Source organism: Ochotona princeps, chromosome 14 (assembly GCF_030435755.1).
Source record: "Ochotona princeps isolate mOchPri1 chromosome 14, mOchPri1.hap1, whole genome shotgun sequence".
Taxonomy (NCBI): Eukaryota; Metazoa; Chordata; class Mammalia; order Lagomorpha; family Ochotonidae; genus Ochotona; species Ochotona princeps.
In genome coordinates this window covers 16,183,764-16,206,896 of record NC_080845.1, presented here as the reverse complement: position 1 = coordinate 16,206,896, position 23,133 = coordinate 16,183,764, and the positions used below count along the sequence as shown (strand labels likewise).

The 23,133-nt window shown below is 51.1% G+C and overlaps 1 protein-coding gene across 7 annotated transcripts in view; it reads right to left on the bottom strand.

Annotated features, from left to right (window-relative positions):
- Nucleotides 1-23,133, bottom strand: part of WHRN (whirlin) — an 83,216-nt gene that overhangs the window by 42,031 nt on the left and 18,052 nt on the right. For all 7 annotated transcript variants that reach the window (XM_058672324.1, XM_058672325.1, XM_004594945.2 and 4 more), the window contains exons 2-3: nt 13,751-13,969; nt 8,817-8,942 (exon numbers count right to left, since the gene is read on the bottom strand). In XM_058672324.1, coding sequence (XP_058528307.1) covers nt 8,817-8,942; nt 13,751-13,969 — 345 coding nt within the window. The remainder of the gene's footprint in view (nt 1-8,816; nt 8,943-13,750; nt 13,970-23,133) is intronic.

Here is a 23,133-nt window from a genome sequence, read left to right as displayed (position 1 = left end):
CCAGCATGTCCTATCTGGACAGCAGTTCAAGTCCCAGTTGCTCTGCTGCCAATCCAGCTTCCTGCTGATGTGTCTGGAAAAGCAGCAAAAGACAGTCTAAGTACTTGAATTCCTGCCACACATAACAGTGACCCAGATGGAGTTCTAGGCTCCTGGCTTTGATGTGGCCCCGTCCCATCCATTGCAGACATTTAGAAAGGGAACCAGCAAATGGGAGATTGCGCTCTCTCCTTTTAGTCAGTCTGCCTTTCAAATAAAATAAACCTTTAAAGAAATATTTGCCAACTGGACTAAAGCATTTGTATGCCTTTCTTGTCTTCTACCTTACAATAGTCAACAAATTGATGTTTTCTTTAATTTCTTAAATCACTTTTTTTTTTATGTAGTCAGTCAATTTTAATAATGATAAACAGGAATAGCTATTTAGGTCACTGTGATACTGAGGCAGTGATAAGTCTCTGTACTTATCACTGGCATTTGGCTTGTGACAATTTTTTTTTGCCTTTTTCTTTTTTTTTATTTATTTATTATTATTATTTATTATTTTTAATTCATTAATTACATTGTATTATGTGACACAGTTTCATAGGTACTTGGGTTCTCCCCACCCCTCCCCAAACCCTCCCACCATGGTGGATTCCTCCACCTTGTTGCATCTCTGCTCTCCTATTTTGGCACGTGTATGGGGATCACTGACAGTATGGTTAGATTGCTTTGTCTTCATCTAATCTCGTCCTACATCCACCTCTGCATTCTATTCTACTGATCTCAGTGTTTCTCCTTGAGTACCACGTTACTGTGTGTGTTGTACCTTGGAATAAGTCTTAGAGTCAATTACAGGCCCCTCCAGCTGTGTTCTTATGCTTTAGAACCAGGTGAGCTCCACAATTTCTTTGCCTTTGCATAAAAAATTTAGAATCAGCTTGCAAATATGTGCAAACAGCCTGCTCAGCTTTGGATTGGAACTGCACTGGATATAAATCCAGTTTGGGAAATCTGACATCATCTTATTGAGTCTTCCATGCATGCATATAGTATATCTCTTCATTTTTTTAGGTCTCCTTGGTTTTGTGGTTTCAGCATACACACAGCACACATAATTTGATTTTTATATGGAAGTATTTGTGGTGCTATTAGAATGGATGCTATTTGTATAGACTTTGAATTATGGTTGCTCATTCTTGGTGTATCTGGACAAATAACTAATTTTCATATGCTGACTTTGCATCCTTTCATCTTGGTAAGCTCACTTGCCATTTTTCAGAGCTTTTTTTGCAGCTTCTCTGGAGTTCTAAACAATCTCTGCAAATTGGGAAAGTCACTTCTTCTTCCCCAATCTGTATGCCTTTCATTTAATTTTCGTAACTTATCGCATTAACTACAGCTTCCATGTGATGTTGAAGACAACATGAGAGAGGACATTTTTGCCTCATTTTGGCCTGAGAGAAAGTGCTTAGTTTTCCACTGTGAAATGTATCAACAGTAGATGTGGCTAGTCTCCTGCCATCAAAGGAAGTTTCCTTCAAGTCCTGGTGTGCTGACTATCCATCATCCAGGGATAAAAATATTTTACAATGACAAAGCTCTCCTCTAGCCTTGATCACTACAGTGATTTCCCAGTGCTGAGCCAGTCTCCCATTCCTTGGTTAAAACCCACGTGGTAAAAACTACCACCACCACAACAACAAACCCACTTGGTTTTACTGTCCTTGTGTTGATGACTGGGTTTTATTTTCAGATACTTTGTGGAAGATTCTTGAAGCTATATTCATGAAGGACAGTGGTCTGCCCTCTTCTTGCAACGTGCCTGGTCCATTCCAAACTGCTGGTCTCATAGAAAGCATTGGGAAGTATTCCCTTGTCATTTAAGAAGACATAACAAAGTATTTCTTCTGTAACTGCTTGGTAAAACCCATCTGTGAAAGCATCTGGGTTCCATCTTTTAATTGTCAGCAATTACATAATATTTTAAAGATGTATTTATTTCTGTTTGAAAGGCAATAGAGTTACAACACTGAAAGAAGGAGAGACAGCTCTTCCTGGTTCATTCCCCAAATGGCCATTACGGCTGGAGCTGGGCTGTTCTGAAGCCAGAAACCAGGAACTTCTTCTGGGTCTCCCATGTGGGTACAGGTGCCCAAGGGCTTGAACCATCCTCTGATACTTTTCCAGGTAAATTAGCATGGAACTGGATGGGAAATGGAGCAGCCAAGATTCAAATTGGTGCCCATGTGAGATTCTGATCCTGCAAGTGGAGGCTTAACCTCTCATGCCATGCTATATGCCCAGAATTTCATGAATTTTAAGCTACTACTTTCATCAATTTCATTAGGACTTCCATAGGAAAAAGTACAGTGAAAGGCTCCTTACTAAACACATTGTCTAAGTAACCACACCTCTTCTCCACTAAGTCTGAGCAGACAGCAGCCCTCGAGAGAGTCGGGCTTGTCGTCTCTTACAAGAATTCCCTGGGGAAGCACAGGAGGGAGTTGTCAGCAGGTCTCACAGTGATGGGACTCTGTGCAGTGTGGGGGGGAACCCACAAACCAGAACCCTCCTCCCACCGGTGCTGTTGCTTCCCACAGTCCTTAGTCTCCTTGCATAAAATGGGAGTCTTACAGGCTGGAATCTGTGGATGCAGACGGACTGCTGACATGCAACAGGGATGAGCTGAGGGGGCACCTGACGTCCACAGGACATCAGATGAGCAAAGCTCACCCTGGGCTGTGGTGGCTCCTTATCCACTTCACAGCCCAAGCAAGTGGAGAAAGTGCTGACACTTCTCGGCTGCATTGATTCCTTCCACAAAACTGTCCGCCCAGGAGTTGGAGATGTGTAGCGGGTAAAACCACCACACCTGTGACACTGGCATCCCAAATGGGTGCTGGTTCAATTCCCAGCTGCTCCACTTCTGATACAGCGCTCTGCTAATGGCTTGGGAAAAACATCACAAGATGATTTAAGTACTTGGGCCTCTACACCCACATGGGAAACTTAGAGAAAGCTCCCGGCCGTTAGGACCATCTGGGCCAGTGGATGGAAAATGGCTCTCTTTCTCACTTCCTTCCTCACTCTTTCAAATAAGCAAATAACTTTTTAATGCCTTCAATTAAAAGAAAATGTTGGCCCTGTCTGTGTTCAGGCCCAGACACAAAGGAGGCTGCTGCAGACCACAGCTTGGAGCCAAGGGCCCCTGGCTTGGGTCCTGTCTCAGCCACAGTCACTCCTTCAAGTCAAGAACTATTTCCTGAACACCTGCTTTGTGCCAGGTGTTTTGGGCAGGGGACACAGGGCTGCTCTGTGCTGCCATGATCTGCAATCATTAACCAAACCCTCCTGGTTTACAGGTAAGATTACGGGTTCTGATAGGATACAAGGAGACCGCCTATCTCTTGGAGGGTGTTTACAGTCAAGGGTACTGTTTAGGGGCTCAGCCCAAGGGAAAGCAGATCACCCTGGCTCTACCAACAGTGTCACCATACAGTCCTAACTCTAGCAGAGTCCAGCATCTGGGACACACCTGCCCATCCCCAGGGCCACCTTGTCACTGTTCTGCCCCTGACAGCTGACGGGTCTGACCCACAGCACAAGCAATACGGTGGTGATCCCACAAGAGTGGCATTCACGTGGACAGAGATCCTGCTCCAAGGACCTTAGCCAGGATGGTGGCTTCTGTGGGCAGGAACAGAATGAACCTTCCACTCCTGGACAACCTCAGGAATGGAACCCAGGACTGGCAGGATCCAGGGTGCTATGGAGATGGCAGAACAAAGCACACAGTCTTCAGAGGACCCGTAGCGCTAGGGCTGGGGTCCCTCCATGTGATCCTGGGCAAGTTACTGCACCTCTCCGAGCCTCAGCTGCTCAGGTACTGAGTGGTGTTATTAAGTCCCACCTCGGGTCTACCAGCAGGATTAAATAAAGGTGCTTCTAACCTGCTTAGCACAGTGCCACTTCCCAACAATTGGTTCACAAATAGCAATGGGCTACCATTTGGATTATCTCTATCATATTTACCATTAGGATTATCTTTAAGTGCAGTCAAGTTCAGCGATCCTTAAAGGAACAGAGCTGATTTTAGGAGCTAGGGTTTGAGGCTGGGTGGGGGTCAGTCCCTAGCCCTCCTGGGAGGGGGAAGCTCCTCATTCCATGAGTCTGCCCCCAGGTAAAACGCTGGGAGCCTGCTCGACCTCCTAACTGCTTCTCCACTCAGGGTAGCCTGGTCTATCCCTTTGCCCGCACTCCCACGGGGGCAGAGCAGCTGGCAGCTCTGGGAGAGGGAGCATTTTCACCCCCAGGACAGCCCTACCCAGCAACCAGGAGCCCTGTTTACAAATAAAGCCTGTTCTTGGCTCCACCACCCACACAGCCAAGTCCTTTTATTCCATCTCAATATGCCTAATTCCACTGAAAGTGCGCAGGCAATCAGCGGAATTAATCAGGGCTGGCCACTGAGCAAGAGTGGGCAGGTGTTAGCACAGTGGAGGGGTCTCAGAGGGAAAGAAAGCGGTGGCAGGGAACAGAAGATGCTCTTCTGGTGGTGGGGGTGGGGGACTGCAGGGCAAAGGGTTGCTGGGAGACACGCATTCTGTGAGCAAAGACAGCTTCTGATTGCCTGAGATGCGCAGGCCAGCTAAAGTCACTGGCAGACTTCTCTGGAATATTCTTCCTCTGCCTTGTTGGAAAATGGAACTTGCTTTACTGTTGCCATTTTCCACAGTGGAATAGTAATCTTTGCTCCATTCAGAGGTGGCAGAAGGAAGTCAGGAGCATGGAGGAAATCACCCACAAAGCTGCTAACAACTCCATCACGATGCTTCTAGACCATAAACGCAGGTCTGAGGCTGAGGCTGCCTGGCTCAGCTCAGGGCGCGGAGCCAGGAACTGTGTCAGATGGAAGGCAGGGGAGGGAGATGTGCCTGCAGGTCACAGGGTGAGCTTCTCTCTGTGAACATTGGAATCTACAGGGGACGAGGGCGGACAATGTTCTGGCGTCTAGGTTTGCTCAGGAAAACAGGTTGACCTAGGAAATGACCTGTGACATCAATGAGTGTGGCACAGTGCAGGCCTAGCCAGGGGACGGACACATCCACCTCCACCCAGCTGGTCAGTGGCAGGTCGCACTGTTCTTCTCTCCAAGGCAACCCCCTGCTCCTTGGGTTGCAATCTCAGCTCTGACAGAGAAAGAAGGTTTTGGGCAAGTCAGCTGGGCTTGGTGAGCCCTGGTCCCTCCAGCTGCTGGCTGGGGCTGCCCAGGAAGGCCAGTGTTACCCCTGGGAGGGGGTGAGGCTGAAGGTTGGGAATGTGGACTTGGAGTGGGTCCGTGATGGTTCAAATCCAGCTCAAGCCCTTCCCAGTCCAGTGACCTTGAGTGAGGATGCTAAACATCGCTTCTAAACCTTTGGGCTGAGAGATGAGGGTCAGAGCACCCCTGCAAGGGCACGAATGGGAAGTATGAAGCACAATCCCCGACCCAGCCACTGCTCCCCCAGAGGATGGCAGGATAATGAGACACTACCCTTCGTCATCACAGGGCAAGGCTTACTTCTCTCAGCCTGAAACCTGACACGCAGGTTCCATCACAATGCAAGGGACAAGCCAGGCACCTGCTGGGGCCCTCACTGTCACCGGGGGACACCGCTAGTGCCTCCACACAGCGTCCCCTGCAAGGGGGAGACGGCAGAGCTGTCCTGAACCCCTGCCTGTTTTCTCTTACAGAGAATCTGACCTGCTTCCCTCTTTGGCTTCCAGAAAGCCTGGCCGAATCTCCAGCCTGCCCACAGCTGGGTCTGCCATCCGCACGGCAGGCCTTCGAGCAACGACCTTGGCCCAGCCTTACCTCTTTCCCTTTGTCCCAGTTTTCTTTTTCCCAATTTCCTGATTCATTTTTAAAAACATGTATGTATTTGAAAGACAGAGTGACAGAGGGAGGGAAGGAGGAAGGGAAGGGGTGGGAGGGGAAGAGAGAAAGAGAGAGATCTCCACTGGTCCACTCCCCAGATAGCTACAACAGCCCCAGCCAGCCAGCCAGGTCTGGGTTAAGAGAAAAGCAGGAGTCAGGGAGCTGTGCTCAGGTCTCTTATACAGGTGGCAGGGGCCCATGTGCTTGGAGCATCTTCCACTATCTTCCCAGATGCAGCAGCTGGGAGCTGAACTGGAGGCAGAGTAGCCAGAACTCAAACAGGCCCTCTGATATGGGATGCCACAGTTACAGGGGGCAGCTTAATGTGCTACACCACGATATCAAGCCCCTTCTCACTCATCAAAAAACATTCTTTATTTCTGCGTTAAAAAGTTGCCTCTAGCCTTTGTTCAAATTTTGGGAGGCAGTGGATAGCATTATATTTGCATACAGGGGGCTGACGCTATGGCAACAGAGGGTCAAGCTTTTACCTGCAGTGCCAGCATACCATATGGGCACTGGTTCACATCCCGGCTGTTCCACTTCTGATCCAGTTCCCTGCTGATGGCCTGGGATAGGTGCTTGGGCCCCTGTGCCCACGTGGGAGACCTGGAGGGGTCTCCTGCCTCCTGGATTCGGACTGCCCCAGCTTCAGCTGTCATAGCCATTTGGGGAGTGAACCAGAGGATGGAAGATCTCTGTTTCTCACTTTCTCTTTATAACTTCACCTTTCGAGCAAAACCAAAAATAAGCATTAACAAATAAATGTCTTAAAATGCATACAGACTAAATGTAGTGCAGTAAGTTGGCTTAGACAGGAAAAGATACTAGTGGGCAAACTGGTGAAGACTGAACAGGTCTGCTTGAAAGTATTATACCAATGTCAGTTTCTTAGATAAAGGTACCCTGGGGATATGTTAACTGAATGGAAACCCTATTTGTAACTTTTTGCCAAATCTATATTTATTCTAAGAAGACGAATTAATTAAAGCCTGTACAGAGCACAGTTCTGTGACTCTGTGAGTCTTGATGCTGCACTTGTCAAATGGGGTTTTAAGAGGCCAGCTCAGTGGCATAGCATGCTAAACCTCAGCCTATGCACCAGCATCCCATATGAGTGCCAGTTGGAGTCCCAGCTACTCCACTTCCGATTCAGCTCCCTGCTGATAGCCGAGGAAAAGCAGCAGAGGGTGGCTCATGGACTTGATTCCCTCTGCACCCAAATGGCAGACTGGCAGCTTCTAGCTTGGGATCAGCCTAGCTCATTGCAGTCATTTGGGGCATGAGCCAGCGACAGGAGATCTCTGTCTCTCCTCTCTCTCCATAACTATGACTTTCAAGTAAAAAAGGTAAATCTTTTTAAGAAGTGGGGCTCAGCAAAGAACCTGCTCGTAGGGGTATTACGAGATTTAACAATGGAGTGGGGTGAAGCGTGGGAAAGAGGAGGTGCACCACAAATGCTCAGTATGCTGTTTACAGTATCAAGTATATGATGATGATAATGATGCTCACTGTGCTGTGTATAAGCAGATGATGATGACTGTCTTAGTTCACTCACGCTGCCATAACTGAGTACTGTAGACCATGTGACTCACAGAACAGCCCTGGAGTGCAGGTGTCTGTGGAGGGCCTGCTTCCTGGTTCACAGCTGACTCCTTGTGCATCCCCACAGACGAGATGGGAAGATCTCTCTGGGCCTCTTTAACAACAACATCCATTCTGTTCACAAGGGCCGCACCGTCACCACCTAGTCACCCCCTTAAAGCCCCTGCCTCCTGACACCGTCACCTTGGGGGAGAGGATTTCAGCACAGGAGACCGCAGGGACACATTCGGTCTATAGCAATGTTTACCATGACCTTCACTGGAATGCATGTTTGCTCCTTATCTAGCCCTCCCTCCCAGTCATCCTGAGAAAGGGCTGTAGCTTGTTACTTATGTAAATAGAGGAACTCTCCCAGGTCCCAAGCTAAACTGGGCCTTGACCCTGCAAGACCAGAGTCCTTCTACCATGCTGTGTACATGCTGTGTCCATCTGCTGGGATGCAGCTCCTGGGCCTGCTGTTCCTATGTGGAGAATCCAGCCTGCCCCTGTTGCTGAGGTACACCGCCCCCTCTGTTGCAGACACAGCTGCATCTGGGCTTTGAGACTGTGTCTTGCCTGCAGGCTGACCATCCCTCTCATCACCCATGGTGTGTGGTCAGCCAGCTGCTTCCCTTTGACCCCAGCTCCTTTTTTCTACCTGCCTGTCTCATCCACCTTTCCCTATCCAGGCCTGGCTCCAACAACACCTGTGCCCACATTTCTGCTGTGATGGCATCCCTGGCATCAGAGTTTAGACCAAACATACGTCCTAGGTATCAGTGAAGCATGTGCAGACCATGGCCTGGGGTCACATTCCAGCCTGCCCTACCCGCTGTATGACTTTGGATAGACTGGTTTCACTATTCTGGGCTCCAGCGTCCCCAGTTGGGAAACATGCAAGAAACAATCCACTCCACAGGGCAACCTGTAAGTTCAGGGAGGTGACATGGGCAACGAATCGCAAATGCTGGGCACCGGATGCCCTTCCTTAAAACACTTGTTGATCACATCCGATCACTGCTTGTTCCCCAGACTGAATGCCAGCCCGGGAGCTGCCCCATGCAAGCCCCACACCAGCCATGGCTTTCTCTCCCCTTCCATCTCCAGGCACCACAATAAACACACAGGTCAGGGCGATCGCTGACATCAGCACTGTTTGCAGAATAGCAGCCAGGAGTAACTCGGGCTGGCCCACTGCCTAGGACCATGTGGGAGGTGCCCTGCTGCTGCAAGCCAAGAGAGGGCTCCCCAGGCCCAGAGCAGTGCTCATGGTGAGGTGTTAAGGGTTCTGCTGAAGCTGCCAGGAGCTCTGTGCCCAGGTCCCCCTTACCTTTAGCCCACTGCCTTCTGCCTCCGAGCCTGGGTCCACGCCGGTGATGTAGATGCCCAGGCCGTACTCAGCGCCCCCTCGGATGGTAAGGCCCAGGGAGCGGCCGTTACCCAGCAGCAAATTCACCTGCAGCAGGGAGAGACACTGTTAGCCATGCCCGTGTGTGTGTGTGTGTGTGTGTGTGTGTGTGTGTGTGTGTGTGTGTTGTGGGGGGATGGGGGGGCACAGTCGTTGCAGAATCATCCCACACTGATTCCAGCCTGCATGAGGCCCAAGACCAAGACCTCCAAGAACCCTGAGACATTCCAGGTTCTGCCCCAGCTCTGCCTCTGGCTGGCTGGGTGACCTTGGGCAAGCCCCTTCCCCTCTCTGGGCACAGCTGCAGGTAAAGGCTCTGAAGGAGATGACCTGAGAACACACCACTTGACTGATGCATCCATGGTGAGTGGGGATTGGGCAGGTTGGGTGGGGTAGGGGAAGAAGAGGAGTGCTCCAGGGACAAGGGGCAGCACTGTCACTGCCCAGGCCTGTGGAGTGCTGGGGCCTAAATGGTGACACGTGGGAGAGGCTGGCGAGCCTCACCCACACACACACCTCCAGGCACTGTGCGTGGGGACCAGAGGAGAATGGACGAAACAAAGTGTGAATGTCTCCGGACAACCCTGGCTAGATACAGAACTGGCCCCAGCTCACATTCAGGCATGCGACCCAGAGGGAGCAGTGTGACTGCTCCCGGGACAAGCAGGGATTTTCAGCCCCAGGGGAGACCAGCCAGGTCTCTGCTCCTAAAAAGCAATTTTGGCCTAAGTTCTTCCACACAAGTCCCCGAGACAGGCCTGGGCTGTAGATTCTTTCACTTACCTCCCCTACTCCCTAAGAGAGCAGAGACTCCAGCCTCAGCGACTTAGGCAGGATCCAGCTGAGTAGGTGCCTTACTCTGAGAGTGCCCCATTTTCCAGGTGGGAAAACTGAGGGATGCAAGACTGAGGTCAAGATTCACACAGCAGGCAGCCTGGTCCACCTGCAGCACTCTCCACCCACAGGGCTTGGGTTCAGATCCTGCCTCTCCACGGCTTCTGTAATTTATAGTTGGTCCACTGACAAAATGAGAACTGCACCACTTGCCCGGAACTGGCACTGCCATAGGCTGTCTCCTGCTCTGCCATGGAACCCCGACTCTGCCCAAGCAGCAACAGGAGCAGCCCCAAAAGATGGCGCTGGTCTGGGACACCTTGCTTCACACTGCCAGAGACCGGGATGAACACATGGGTGCTTCTTGGCCAAGACAAGGGAGGAAGCAGGTGTCTGGGGGAAAGATCCTCCACCCAGAAAAGAGTGGCATAGGAAGAGGAAGGTCTCCCTCCATCCACTTTGCTTTGGACCAGGCTGGGAGAGGCTGTGATGGCAGCAGCACAGGTTGCCATCCTGTAGCCATGAAGCAACAACAAACCTGAGGCCACACCACCCCCTTCATGGTGTGAAGAGACTTCAGAAAGCTCACGGGCAAGCAGAATGAAGTTAACAGGCATTGGTCGTGAACTTTGTGAAGATCTCTCATAGAAGCACCTGGAATACAAACGTTGTGCCACCTGCAGCCAAATACAACCCTAGCTGCTGGTGTTTCTGGCACGTTGTGGCAATTAGGACAGCTGGACTCCTCACATCACCCCTGATCTACCTGCAGCCAGCATGGTCCTACAGGAATCCCACCTGCTTCGGCCCACCCCTTGTCCGCTGCTCTAAGCTCTGCAAGGGCACAATTCCCAGATGCAAGCTGAAGCCACTGCCTGCCACCTTGCTCTGTTCTTCCTCAGAAGGGCCCTGCCATGGCCTCGAGGCCTCCCCAACCAGGCACGTTCTGTATCGACAGGACGGGCACACACGGTACTCCCTCATCGGTCTCTGACTCACCGTGCCAGCTTGTCAGGGAGGCCTTCTCTGCCCCCCTCAACACTCCACTCATTCACACATGAACCTACCCCATACCCTTATCATGTTCCCTCCCTCCATTCTGCAGTACATATATATGCACATATGTATATATGTACTGCAGAATGTATATACATGTATATATATTCTATACACACACACACACACACACATACACATATATATAACTTGAAAGGCATATTTACAGAGAGAAGGAAAGATGGAGCGGTCTTCCATCCATTGTTCACTTCCCAAATGACTGTAATGGCCAGAACTGGACCAGTCCAAAGCCAGGAACTTCTGGGTCTCACACATGGGTACAGGGGCCCAAGGATTAGGACAGCCTTTACTGCCTACCTACACACATTAGCATGGAGCTGCATCAGAAGTGGAACAACTGGGACTCGAACTGGCTTAGCTTAGCTTAGGATGCCATGGTCCAACCCTAGACCTGTCTCTTACTCTAACGCCCTACCACATGTTAGAAGGAAGCTATTGAAAGTCTCCATCTTCAGCTGTTCACTGCAGTTTCCAGGACCCAGAGCAGCTCCAGGCCCATTCAAGGAGCTCAATAAATATTTTGGTGGGGGAGGGGGGAAGGAAAGTCCAAAAAGCACCTAGTACCTTATCAACATTGGAGAACTGATGGCCACTACTGGCCACTACATTCCAAGCACTGTGCTCTGTATGTGATCACTAATCCTTGAATCAGCCCCCTACGGCTGGTGTAATGATCCCCAAATCACAGTCAGGGACACTTAAGTGATTCATCCAAGGTTAAGTAATTTACACAAGGTCGCAGAGTCAGAAAGTTACAAAAATAGCCTTCTACCTCAGCGCCACTGAGCCCGGAGCACCCTGCCTGCCAGGCTGAGCAGAAGGGGGCAGGGTCCATCTTGTTTCTGTAGCTGCTGCAGGCAGCTGAGCCTAGAGGAGCTGTAGGTGTTGCAGGATAGCGCGCCCAGGGGAATGAGACTTGGGAAGCCACCCAGGGGGCTCTCGGACACTTGAGCAGGTAGAGGCTGCAGGGGCAGGCTGAGCCCTGGCTGTTCCTGGCACCATCATTCCTCTGAGCAGATTCTGGATGCTGACCTTGATGGTCAGTGCACAGACCAGACAGGCCCTGCGGGAGGGAGCTGCCACTGTGACACTGCCCAGCCAGGGACAAGGCCGAGAACAGCAGCATACCCTGTCCCGACCACTCACTAGCTGTGTGGCCTGGGAACCATTCAATCAGTCTCTCTGTGCCTCCATTTTCTCATTTGGAACAAGGGGAAAGGAGGGCTGAGAGAGAGTTTGCCAAGAGAGGGCACCTGGCCCGGAGTCCCACCGTGCAGTCTCTTGCCTGTCAACGTTAATGTTCTGTGACATCAGAGAGCTGCCGGCGGGAGTTAGGTCCTTGGTTCCAGGGACAACCATGAGACACAGCACAAGCGGCACCCAGAGAGAAGGTGGAGACAACAGGAGAGCACTTCAGTCTTCTTTTTGAATACACAAAGCAGAGATTGGTGTTGCGGCATTTGGGCAAAACTGCTTTATGTGAGGCCAGGATCTCGCACAGGTGCTGGTTCATGCCTGATGGCTCCACTTCCAATGCAGCTCCCTGCTAATGATGCACTTGGGAAAGCAGTGGAGGATGGACCAAGTGCTTGGGTCCTTGTCCCCACGTTGGAGACTCTGAGGACATTCCAGGCTTCTGGCTTTGGCATGACCTCATCCCAACTATTGTGTTCACTCTAGGGAGTGAACCAGTGATGAAAGATCTCTTTGTCTCTTCTCTCTGTAACTCTGCCTTTCAAATAAATAAAATACATCTTCTTAAAAAGGACAGAAAGAAAACACACCCAGGCCCGGTCTTCTTCAGGTGGGGACACTCCATGGTGTCAACAGACAATACAGTCTGGATGAATCTGTCCATCTACATGCCAGCCAATCCCGTGAGCCCTCTCGGGAGGTGGGCTCTGGAGGTCAGTACACAGGGAGCACACTGTGGGGCGTGCCCCAGCCTCCCATCTGCACTCTGAGCTCCCCAGATTCCCTCCAGGGATGCCCGTATCCTGAGGGCACAGTCTTACTTTGCAGAAGATGGCCAGGGTTTCTGTCACTGATAACCCAAGCACACACTGCCAAGGGTGTTCTGTGAAGTGAGGGGGCCTGGCAATTCTGTGTTGCTCCATGTCTAGGTCAGGACCAGAGGGAATTCAAGCACCTGTAGCTGAATGGATGCCCTGGAATTTCTCTCTTTCCCTTTCCTGAGTGCTGCACTAGGCACCTGCTAAGGCCAAACCGAACGATGAGAAGGCAGGGGCCTCCTGGCAGAGGGCAGATGGGGGGACCTGGATGCCAGAGTGAGTCTGGAGCAGATTGGGAGCTCTCTGTACCTCTGCTATGAGCAGCACAAACACCGCTCAAGGAAACTCCCATTGTGGCTCTTCCCTGGCATCAGCTTGGCTGCTCACAATGCACATCGCACAGGTCAAGGAGCACCACAGGAGACAGTATTGTGCAGCAGCAGATAAAGCTGCCACCTACAGTGCTGGCATCCCATGTGGGCACCAGCTTGTGTCCTGGATGCTCTACTTCCCATCCACCTCCCTGCTAATGGCATGGAGAAGCAGTAGAAGATGGGCACAAGCGCTTGGACCCCGTGACCCACCCACATAGCAGACCCAGAACTCCTGGCTGCTGGCTTCCGCCTGGCTCAGACCTGGCAGTTGTGGTCATGTGGGCAGATGGAAGATGGAACTCTGACTTTCAAATAAAACAATACATCTTTTTAGAAAAATGCCAACAGAAGATGACAAACCTATTCAAAAGGGATGTGAGGGGGCAGGAAAGAACTCAGATGGATTCAAGTCCACTTCCAGGCTCTCAGCAACATCTGTGTCCTTGGCGTACAAGAAGCTGCTATCTCAGCAGCCAGCCTCCCTCCCTGTCTCCCAACTCTACCCACCACTCCAAGCCTTCAACCTCAAGTCTGTGAGGCCCTGGGGCTGGTAACTCACCTTTTTCTCATCCCCACCCTGTAACAAGTGCAGGGTGCTCCTGCGGTCCCCATCAGGCTGGTTCAGGGCACTGCCATGGGGCTGGGGCAGGCCGGCAGGTGGGGAGGTGCTGCGGCCCTGAGGGTCCACCCAGGTGTAGATGTGGTTGGTGACGTAGCCGCCTGGGATGCGGCCCGCTGAGTACACTGACAACACTAACTTCTTGGAGCCCTTCAGAGCCTAGAGAGACAGGACACACAGGTTAGAAGTGAGTCATGTGACGTGAGGGACCCTCACCCCCACCATCTAGACTTCATTTTCTCTCCCACCCTGCCCATGGAGGAGGAGGCCAGCCCTGGTTTGGAGGACACAGATACATCTGTCATAACTAAACAATACACACTGTACACATCACATGGCATCCCATAAATATGGACCAATTGTATGACTCAGTTTAAACAAACAAACAAACAATTGAGGGCTTTGGAAGCCGACATGGTGTAATGGATGACCCGAAGAGCTGGCATCCCATATATCTGCAGGTGTCCCTGGCTGCTCCACTTTTGATTTACTCCTAGGAAGGCAGCAGAAGGGGGCTCAAGTGACTAAACTCCTGCCACACACGTGGGAGACCTGGGTGTAGCTGCTGCTGGCTCCTCTTAGCCCTTCCTTCTATTCTAGAGAAACAAGACACTTGCCCACTCTTATGCTTTAATGGCCCAAGAATTGCATCTCTGGGGCTGGCACAATGGTGCAATGGTTCTGCCTGCAACACCAGCATTCTATACAGATGCTGCTCCACTTACAATCCAGCTCCCTGCTAATGAGCCTGGGGAAGCAGTGGAGGATGGCCCAAGTGCTTGGGCCCTTGCACTCAAGCGGCAGACCCAGAAGAAGTTCCTGGCTCCTGCTTTCAGCCTGGCCCAGCCCCAGCTATTGTGGCCATTTGGGGAGTGAACCAATAATGGAAGACTTCTATGTTTTGCTAAATCTGCCTTTCAAATAAATAGAATAAATCTTAAAAGGAAAACCAGAAATGCCACCTCCCAGGATACCCGTGCAGAGGAGAGGGGACAATGCAGGCCTCGACTGGATAGGGCTGCTCTAGGCTGGCCCGGGGCTGGTGTCTGAGAATCTTGACTTGGAGTGCTCTGACCGCCTCAAGTCACCAGTCACTGTGCTTGGACTGTACCCAACACCTGCTTTCCTTCTGGGAATCAGGAATGTGAAAACAGGCTCAGGTGGTTATGTGACCACCCAGCAGTAAAAACTGTGGGTGCTCCCCAGCGAGCTTCCCTGATAGGCACCATTCTACATGGATGTCTCAACTGGAGCTGGAGGGGTTAAGCGTTTCCCATGGGTCTCACCCCTGAAGCTGTACCTGCTTTCCTTTGGTCTTTTGCCCACTGTACCTTTCCTTGTGCTTATTTACTTTGTATTTTGCTTTTAAAGATTTCATTCTTTATCTGAATGGCAGAGTCCTACAGAGTTGGGGAGCAGCAGTGAGAGAAACAGAGAGGGAGAGAGATCAAGATACTGAGATATTGAAAGAGAGAGAGAGAGAGATCCTTCATCCACTAGTCTACTCCCCAAATGGTCATGATGGTCAGGACTAAGTCAAGCTGAAGCCATGAGCCAGCAATTTCATCTGGGCTTCCCACATGGGTGGCAGGGGTCCAAGCACTTGGGTCATCTTCCGCTATCTTCCCGGGCACATTAACAGGTAGCTGGATCCAAAGTGGAGCAGCCAGGTCTTGCACTGGCACTCCAATGTAGCATCAGACATGGCAGATGGCAGCTTATCCAGTTGTGCCACAGCCCACTTTGAACCCTTTCAATGGGATAAAACATTATTAGCCAATAATGCAAATACAATTGGTTCTCTGTAGCTATGGATTCTGGATTTATATATTCAACCAACAGGGCACCAAATATATATATATATATATATGTATATATGTATATATATGTATATATATGTATATATATGTGTATATATATATATGATTTATTCTATTTTTATTGGAAAGTCAGATATACAGATAGGAAGATCTTCTGTCCGTCGATACACTCCCCAAGTGGCCACAACAGCCAGAGCTGTGCCGACCCAAAGCCAGGAGCCAGGAGCCTCTTCCAGGTCTTCCATGCTCGTACAGGATCCCAAGGCTTTGGACCATCCTTGACTGCCTTCCCAGGCCACAAGCAGGGAGATGGATGGGAAGTGGAGCTTCCAGGATTTGAACCAGCGCCCATATGAGATTCCAGAGCAAGCAAGGCAAGGACTTTAGCCACTAGGCTACCACACTAGGCCCCAAAACTATCTTTAAAAATTGTGTCTGGGGTAGGCATCTGGCACAGACATTAAGCTTCTATTTGAGATATCTACATCTCACCTCAGAGTCCTGGGTGCGCTTCCGAAGCAGCTTCCTGCTAATGTGAACTCTGCAAGGCAGCAGGGGATGGTTTAAGCACTCAGGTCCCTGCCACCCACAGGGGAGACCCAGCTGAGTTCCAGGCTCCAGGCCCAACCCAGCTCTTGCAGGCCGGGAGCAAATCAGCAGGTGCAAGTTCTGTCTCTTTCTGCCAAAGAATCTAAAACCAAAATTGCATCTGTACCAAACACATACAGGCACTTTTTTCTTGTCATGATCCCTTGACAATGCAGGCTTATAGCTATTTACATAGCAGTAGGTATTATAAATAACTTAAGATTTTAAGTGCAAGTATACTGGCGGATGTGTTTAGGTTATGTACAAATACTATATCATTTTACGTAAGGAACTTGAACATCCGAGGAGTTTAATATCCATAGCACATCCCGGAATTAGTCTCCCAGGACACCTAGGGATGACTGCCAAGTCCCGTAAGCTTTTGTAGTGGACCACAGAACCTGGGAGTGGTCTTAGGGACTGCAGTCATCAGATGAGAGGGTCAAGAGGGCATGGGTAGTCTGCCATCTGCCTTGGGTCTTGTGGGCCAGGTACTCAGCTCTGCACCCACCCTTATTTCACGGAATCAATGCAGGATCCAATCCTGGGGCATGGGAGTTCCACCACTCAGATGAAGTTACGGAGGGAAATCACCCGCCCGAACAGCTGTTACGGGGTTTCTCCCATGGCCACTGGTTCTGTGTGCAGACAGCACCTGTACCAGGATGGAACAAGTGCACACTTAGAGAATTCCAAACTCCCCTGTGTCAGGTGGAAGCTGAGATGCGCCATGCTACCATGCACCTGTGGCTGAGAGGCAGCCGGTCACTCAGCACCCTGGGTCCTGCTGTGTGTATGTTGAAGTGTTGCCCACAACGTGGTGGTGAACTAAAAATTCTTAGAGAGGCCATCGGAGGGTGCTGTGAGGATGGGTCTGTCATGGTGTGATCCACAGCTTGGGGAGAAGAGAGACCAAAGCCTGCTCTTGGCCCTCCATGTGAGGAGGACACAGCAAGAAAGTGGCCCCTACCTGCCTCTGACTATAGCCCCACAGACTGGCACTCTGCTCTCAGGTAGCTGGTCCTCAGAAGCATCAAGAGACACATTTCTGTGTTTCAGTCCCCCTTCTATAGCATTTGGCAATAGCAGCAGCCCCAGCTGACCAACGTCCCCTACGGTGGAGTTGTGTGTCCAAGCAATGGCATCCACATGTACTGTGATTTTAATGCTGCCATTAAGCTTCTATTTGTCACGCATTTGCAATGCTGTGGAAATGCAGCACATTTTAACGCTTGGTCAGGCTAAAAGGCTGCTGCCAAACCAGGTCTAACTATGTAATCTCAACGATATGAAGAGAAAAATCATGCGGGAGGGAAGAGAATGGAACAGAGAGAGACACCATGCTAGGATGCTAGCACAATTTCTGAGTGGTAGGATTCAGAGTGACAGTATTTTGCTCTGTTTGTCTCTCAGTACTTTCTAGATGCTTTACATGGAGAGTATGCTGCTTTTAACATCAGTGGGGAAAAAAGTGGAACAAGTAAGATGGAAGAGGTGGGCCCAGCATTGTGGCATAGTACATTAAGCCACTGCCTGTGATACCAACACTTCACATGGCTGCTTTTTTGAGTTCCGGCTGCTTCACTTCCCATCCAGCTTCCTGCTAATGTGCCTGGGAGGGCAGCAAAAAATGCCCAAGTCCTTGGGCTCCTGCACCCATGTGGGAGACTCCAATGAAGCTTCTGGCTCCTGGCTTCAGCCCGGCCCAGCCCTGGCCATTGCATCCATGTGGGGGAATGAGCCAGCAGATGGAAGATCAATCTCTCTCTCTCTGTATGACTTTCAAATATACAACAAATACAACTCACACCTCAATGGTTCCCGGGTTGCCCCAGCCTGTGGAGCTCCGGCTCTGCTCGCATCCTGCACTCTCGCAGAGGATGCCCATGGCCAGGCCTGCAGAGGCAGTGGGAGCCCTGCCCAGGCAGGGGTACAGGGGAGAGGATGCTCTGGCCTGTGAGCTTCTCCCCAAGGAAGACAACGTTAGAGCCCTCCTCGCCTCCCCTTGCAGCAAAACGGCAGCCCCTGGAGGAGGATTCACTGAAGGATGGCAGCTCTTCCAAACTACCTGCTGCAGATTTCTGAGATGATGAGCAGCAAGAGATTGACAGTGCTCTTTTACCATCCCCAGGGCACCCCTGCCAGGACAGTCAGGAAAACTCAATCTCTGGGAAACTGCAAATCCAGGATCAGCCAGAAGTGGAAAGCGGGACCCAGGACACAGGTGGTGTCAGCAGAAGCCTAGGCCACCATGTCCCCACTAGGCCATTGTGTCGCCCTAGGCTACCATGTCCCCCCATGCCCCTCCCATCTTCCTGACCCTCCTCCTGTCAACCACTTCCTCCTTCTTCAGGGCACAGCTTGCTATGTCCATTTGCTGTCCCAATTGGTCTGCCTCCTCTGTTCCCTCCTAGACATGCTGTGAGAATAAGCATCCAACAAGCGCTCACAGAAGATCTGCTGTGTCCCAGGCCTAGAGGGGACACAACAGGTATGCTTCAAGTCCAGAGGGGGACACGTGGCATCTCCAGGTACACAGTAGGTCCTGTGACTCCTTGTGATGCTTGTGTCTGGTGACAAACAAGGAACTGTCCAGAGCACACAGTAGGTCCTTCTGATATGTGTGTTTCATGAGAAATGAGGCATTGTCTGGCACAAAATAGGTCTTAAGGAAAGACTGGTTTGATTGGATAGGAAAATGAATACCATCCCCAAAGACAGCATGACCTCTCCAAGCACCGTGCTGCAGCCACTACTGATCTGCAAAATTGGCAAGAGTTGAATGCAAAAGCATGCCAGGGAAGGGCACACACAATGGCATTTCATGCTGCACCTTCCCCTCTCATTAGCTTAGAGTCCCTGGCTTAAAAACGGAGCCAAACAGGGCTCGCAGGTGAGAAACGGGGAGGACAACAGCTGCTCTCTGCGCAGCATGGATTCAGCCAGGAGTTTGATGAAATCCAAGGGCCCCTGCACACAGTAGGGGCTCACCAAATGGCAGAGCCCTCTCAGCCGTGTCTCCATGGAGAAGGAAAACCGTGTCACAGAAAGGAACCGTCCAAGGGATTAAAAGGAAAGTGGGGGCCAGAATGAAAACAATGCATCGAGTGTCATTTGTATTCTCCATCGCTGGCAACAGTAGATCCTCTTGGCCAGTGCTATAAATAGGTCCGCGGCAACCTTGAGAAGCGAGAGCAGGTGAGCGTCTTTGACGAGAATACCACAGCCGGCTGTCATGCATAGGGCTTGGAGGGTCACTAAGCCTCTCATGGGCTGCCCACCCCCAATAGTCTATGCAAGGTGGCCCTAGAAACCTAAGACAACTAAAGGGCATGGATATGGCGGTCAGCAGTGGTGTCCCCATCACGAGGCACTGGGACCAGAAAAATCTGATGGTCACTCAGGCTGAGGCCAAGGCTGACCCTCTGATGTCAACTTCTCTTTGAAGGCGGATGTACCTTCCATGCATGGGGCCTTGGACAGCAGGAACAGTGTCATCCTTGGCCACTTGCTTTATTATTTTTATTTTTGGCAAAACAAAAGAAAAACAAGATTACTGAGATAGCACTTTTGGGATCCGGGCAGCTCTGGGAATATGGTCTTGGTCCATTAGAATCCTGCAGGGACGGCTCCAGTCCTTGTTCTTTAACTAAAATGTGTGTGCAGCATGCAGGGGCAAGCAAAGGCAAAGGGAAGGGGACGGTGACCTGTGGGGTGGGCCCCTACTTCCATGCAGCTCCCTTCTCTCTGCGTTTGCATAACAAAATGCTTACTTCTTTTTAAGGGCATCATTAAACACAGGAGGTAGCTCCTAAGGAAAGCAAAGCAGCCAATGCCTACTCCACCTGACAGCCACCCACCCACCCTCCACATTCACTCACATGAGGCTTAAGCTCCCAGGGGGATGGGGTGGTCCTTGCTCACCAGCAGGTGCACAAACCATTCATTTTGCTTCTTTTTCCACAGCCTGCACAACAAGAAGCCTTAGGTAAACCAGGAAGTGCCCTGCCCAAGGGACAGAGACCCAGGTACCTCCTTGTTGTGCCACTGGCTTGCTGGATGACCTGGGGCTCCCCTACCCAGGGACTGGCTTTGCCACCTAGCAATGACCAGTCAGGACTTAGTCATGGTCGGGGTCCTAGCCCCAGTTAAGCTTCTATGTCTTTCTTGTTCAGAGTTGCCATTAGAGGGAAAAGCAGCTCCCATCCAGCTCCCTGCTTGTGCCCTGGGAAAGCAGTCGAGGACGGCCCAAAGTGTTGGGACCCTGCAATCATGCGGAAGACCCAAAAGAAGCTCCTGGCTCCCGGCATCTGATCAGCTCAGATCTGGCCATTGTTGACCATTTGGGGAGTGAACCAGCAGATGGAAGATCTTTTTGTCTTTCCTTCTCTCTGTCAATCTGCCTTTCCAATAAAAACAAATAAATAAAGAGGAAGAAGGAAGCAAGAAGTAGCGGCAGCAGGAGCAGCACTGCCCAGCACAGGGGCCACAGGTCACCCAGGCAGAGATCAGGGCTTTGGGGACACGCAGGGGCAGACTCTGGGCAGGCCCCCAGACTGGGACTGGGAAATGTCCTCAGTGTCCCCACTCCAGGACTCGGCTCTCAGGATGGTGCTGGCAGGGGTTGCTATTAGGTCAGTGACCTGGGTCCTTGAACTTGGCTCTGGGGGCTCAGAGGCACCATAGCAATTGGGAGGGACCAAGAGGACTTAGGCAAACACCAGAAGTTAGATGGGAACCTCAGGGGTAGGGAAACAGGGCCCTGAGGCAAGGTCAGGGGAAAAGGTGGAATCTGAGAAAATTCTAGGAAAACTCCTCCCCTTTGGGCAAAACCCAAACATAGGCTAGATCAAAACGAGGAAGCGGTGAAATAAGAGAATGGGAGATGTTAGTCTGCTATGTGCTCACCTGAACCTAGACAGAGGCAGAGGGGGCAGCTCCAAACATTGGCCCCTCCCCTGGTCATGGACAGAGCTTGGGGAGCCAATCCCAATCCTACCCCTACTGGCTCCACTGGGTGGAGGAACCAATAAGACACAGATAAGGGCAGAGGAAGAAAAAGAGATCAGCCCCAAGGAGCAATGGATTCCCAGCTCTGGGGCTCCTCCCTCCCATGTCCCAGCCCAGGCTGTGTTTTGCTGCTTTTGGCAAGTAAACTGGCTTTTGCCCTGGCATTCTTTCACACTTTTTTTTTTTTAAATTTCTGTATCAAGCAACAAGTGTGTGGACTAGGGAAAGCTGCTCTCCCCACAATCACGGCGCCACAGGGGGTAGGTAGCAGGAGGTGCACCTGTCAGAATTAGCATTTGCAGGCTGGGGCATCATCCTCCCAAGGGACCACAGCTGTGTGGGTGGCAAACCACACCCAACACTCACCTTGAAGCAACCTGCACATTCTACCCATGCGTGTTGGTGACTGTCAACCCCATTCTCTCCTGTGGTGGCAGCCTTCCTGAACCAACAGGCTGCCAGCTGTGCCGCCCCATCTGAGTTACCAACCCACTCTGTGCATCTGTTTTGTCTCCTGCATGAGGAAGACGACAGTTTCACCCTCCTGGCTTGTAGAGGAGCCTTGTTGGCTTGGACCCATCACTCGCAGAGATGAGATCCAGCGAGAGCCCCTACCCAGCAAGGGTGGCCATTGGGGTGCAATGTGCCTATGCCTGTCAACGCACATTTACTGGTGAAACACCACCCAGGGTTTACCCACATCCCAGTGACTCAGCACACAGAAAAGTCTTGAGGTGCCCAGGCAGATGGCACACTGAGGTGACCTCCACTACAGACAATGTCCCAGGATTGTGGTAATGCAAGTGACAGGCATGTGTCTTCAAACATCGCTACTTGCTCCTTGGATTCATGCTCTCAGGGGCAAAGCAGCTTCACTCAGCCCTTTGATGCCAATCCAAGGCAAAGCTGATCTGATCCTTTAGCTCAGTGGAGGTCTGAGCAACCAGCTGGGGAGGGCCACGAAGGTGAGGGACTGAGGGCAGAGTGACCATGGAGGACCCAGGCACCAACTGCAAGCACAAGAACACCACGGGGCTATGGGACCATAGGAGCATGGTGCCAAGGAACAGGTGCAAAAGCAGAATGCTGGAGAGGTACTGACAAGGACACATCCCAGAGATGCCTCCAGCTATGCCAGGATGCAGACTGGGGCGGGAGGGGGTCAAGCTTTCCTCTTTATAGAGAGGGGATACCAGGCCAAAGGATCGATCTCCTCCAGACCCAGTCTTGCAGAACCTGCCTTTGCTGTTGACTTGCTGTATGATGTTGGATAGATGACCTACCCTTTCTATGCCTGCTTCTGCATTTAAAAAACAACAATTCTAAGGATTATTGAAAGGCATTACATCACTGCTTGGGACAGCTACTCTACTTCCTATCCAGCTCCCTGCTAATGCGCACCCTGGGAAGCAGCAGATGTGGCTTCAGTGGGAGACCCCAGTGGAGTCCAGCCCTGGTTGTTGTGGGCATTTGCTGCATAAAGAACAGATACAAGGTCTCTCTCTCTCTCTTTCAAAATGCAAATGAATCCAACAGAACTGTCTGCAATGCCTGGTAACTGCCAGGTCCTACAGACCTGCTCATCATATTCCTCATTCTGCCAGCTCTTCCTGTTAAGCACAAGTCAGGAACACCTGCTGAACCTCTTGCCAACAAGGACCCAACACATGGTCAGCTCTGGCCAGCTGCCCCCTCCAGGTGCTCAGCACTCCTCCTCTGAGGAAATATCCTTCTTTCCTCTAACCTTCAACACTGAGCTCCCCTCCCACCCCTCAGAAAGCCTTCCCAGACTGGGGCACCTACCTATGATTTTATTGCCATCTATTCCATATGCTTAGCGTCACATTCATATCCCCATCTGTAAGACTGCCGAACAAACACCCTCAAGCATACTGTACATTGGTT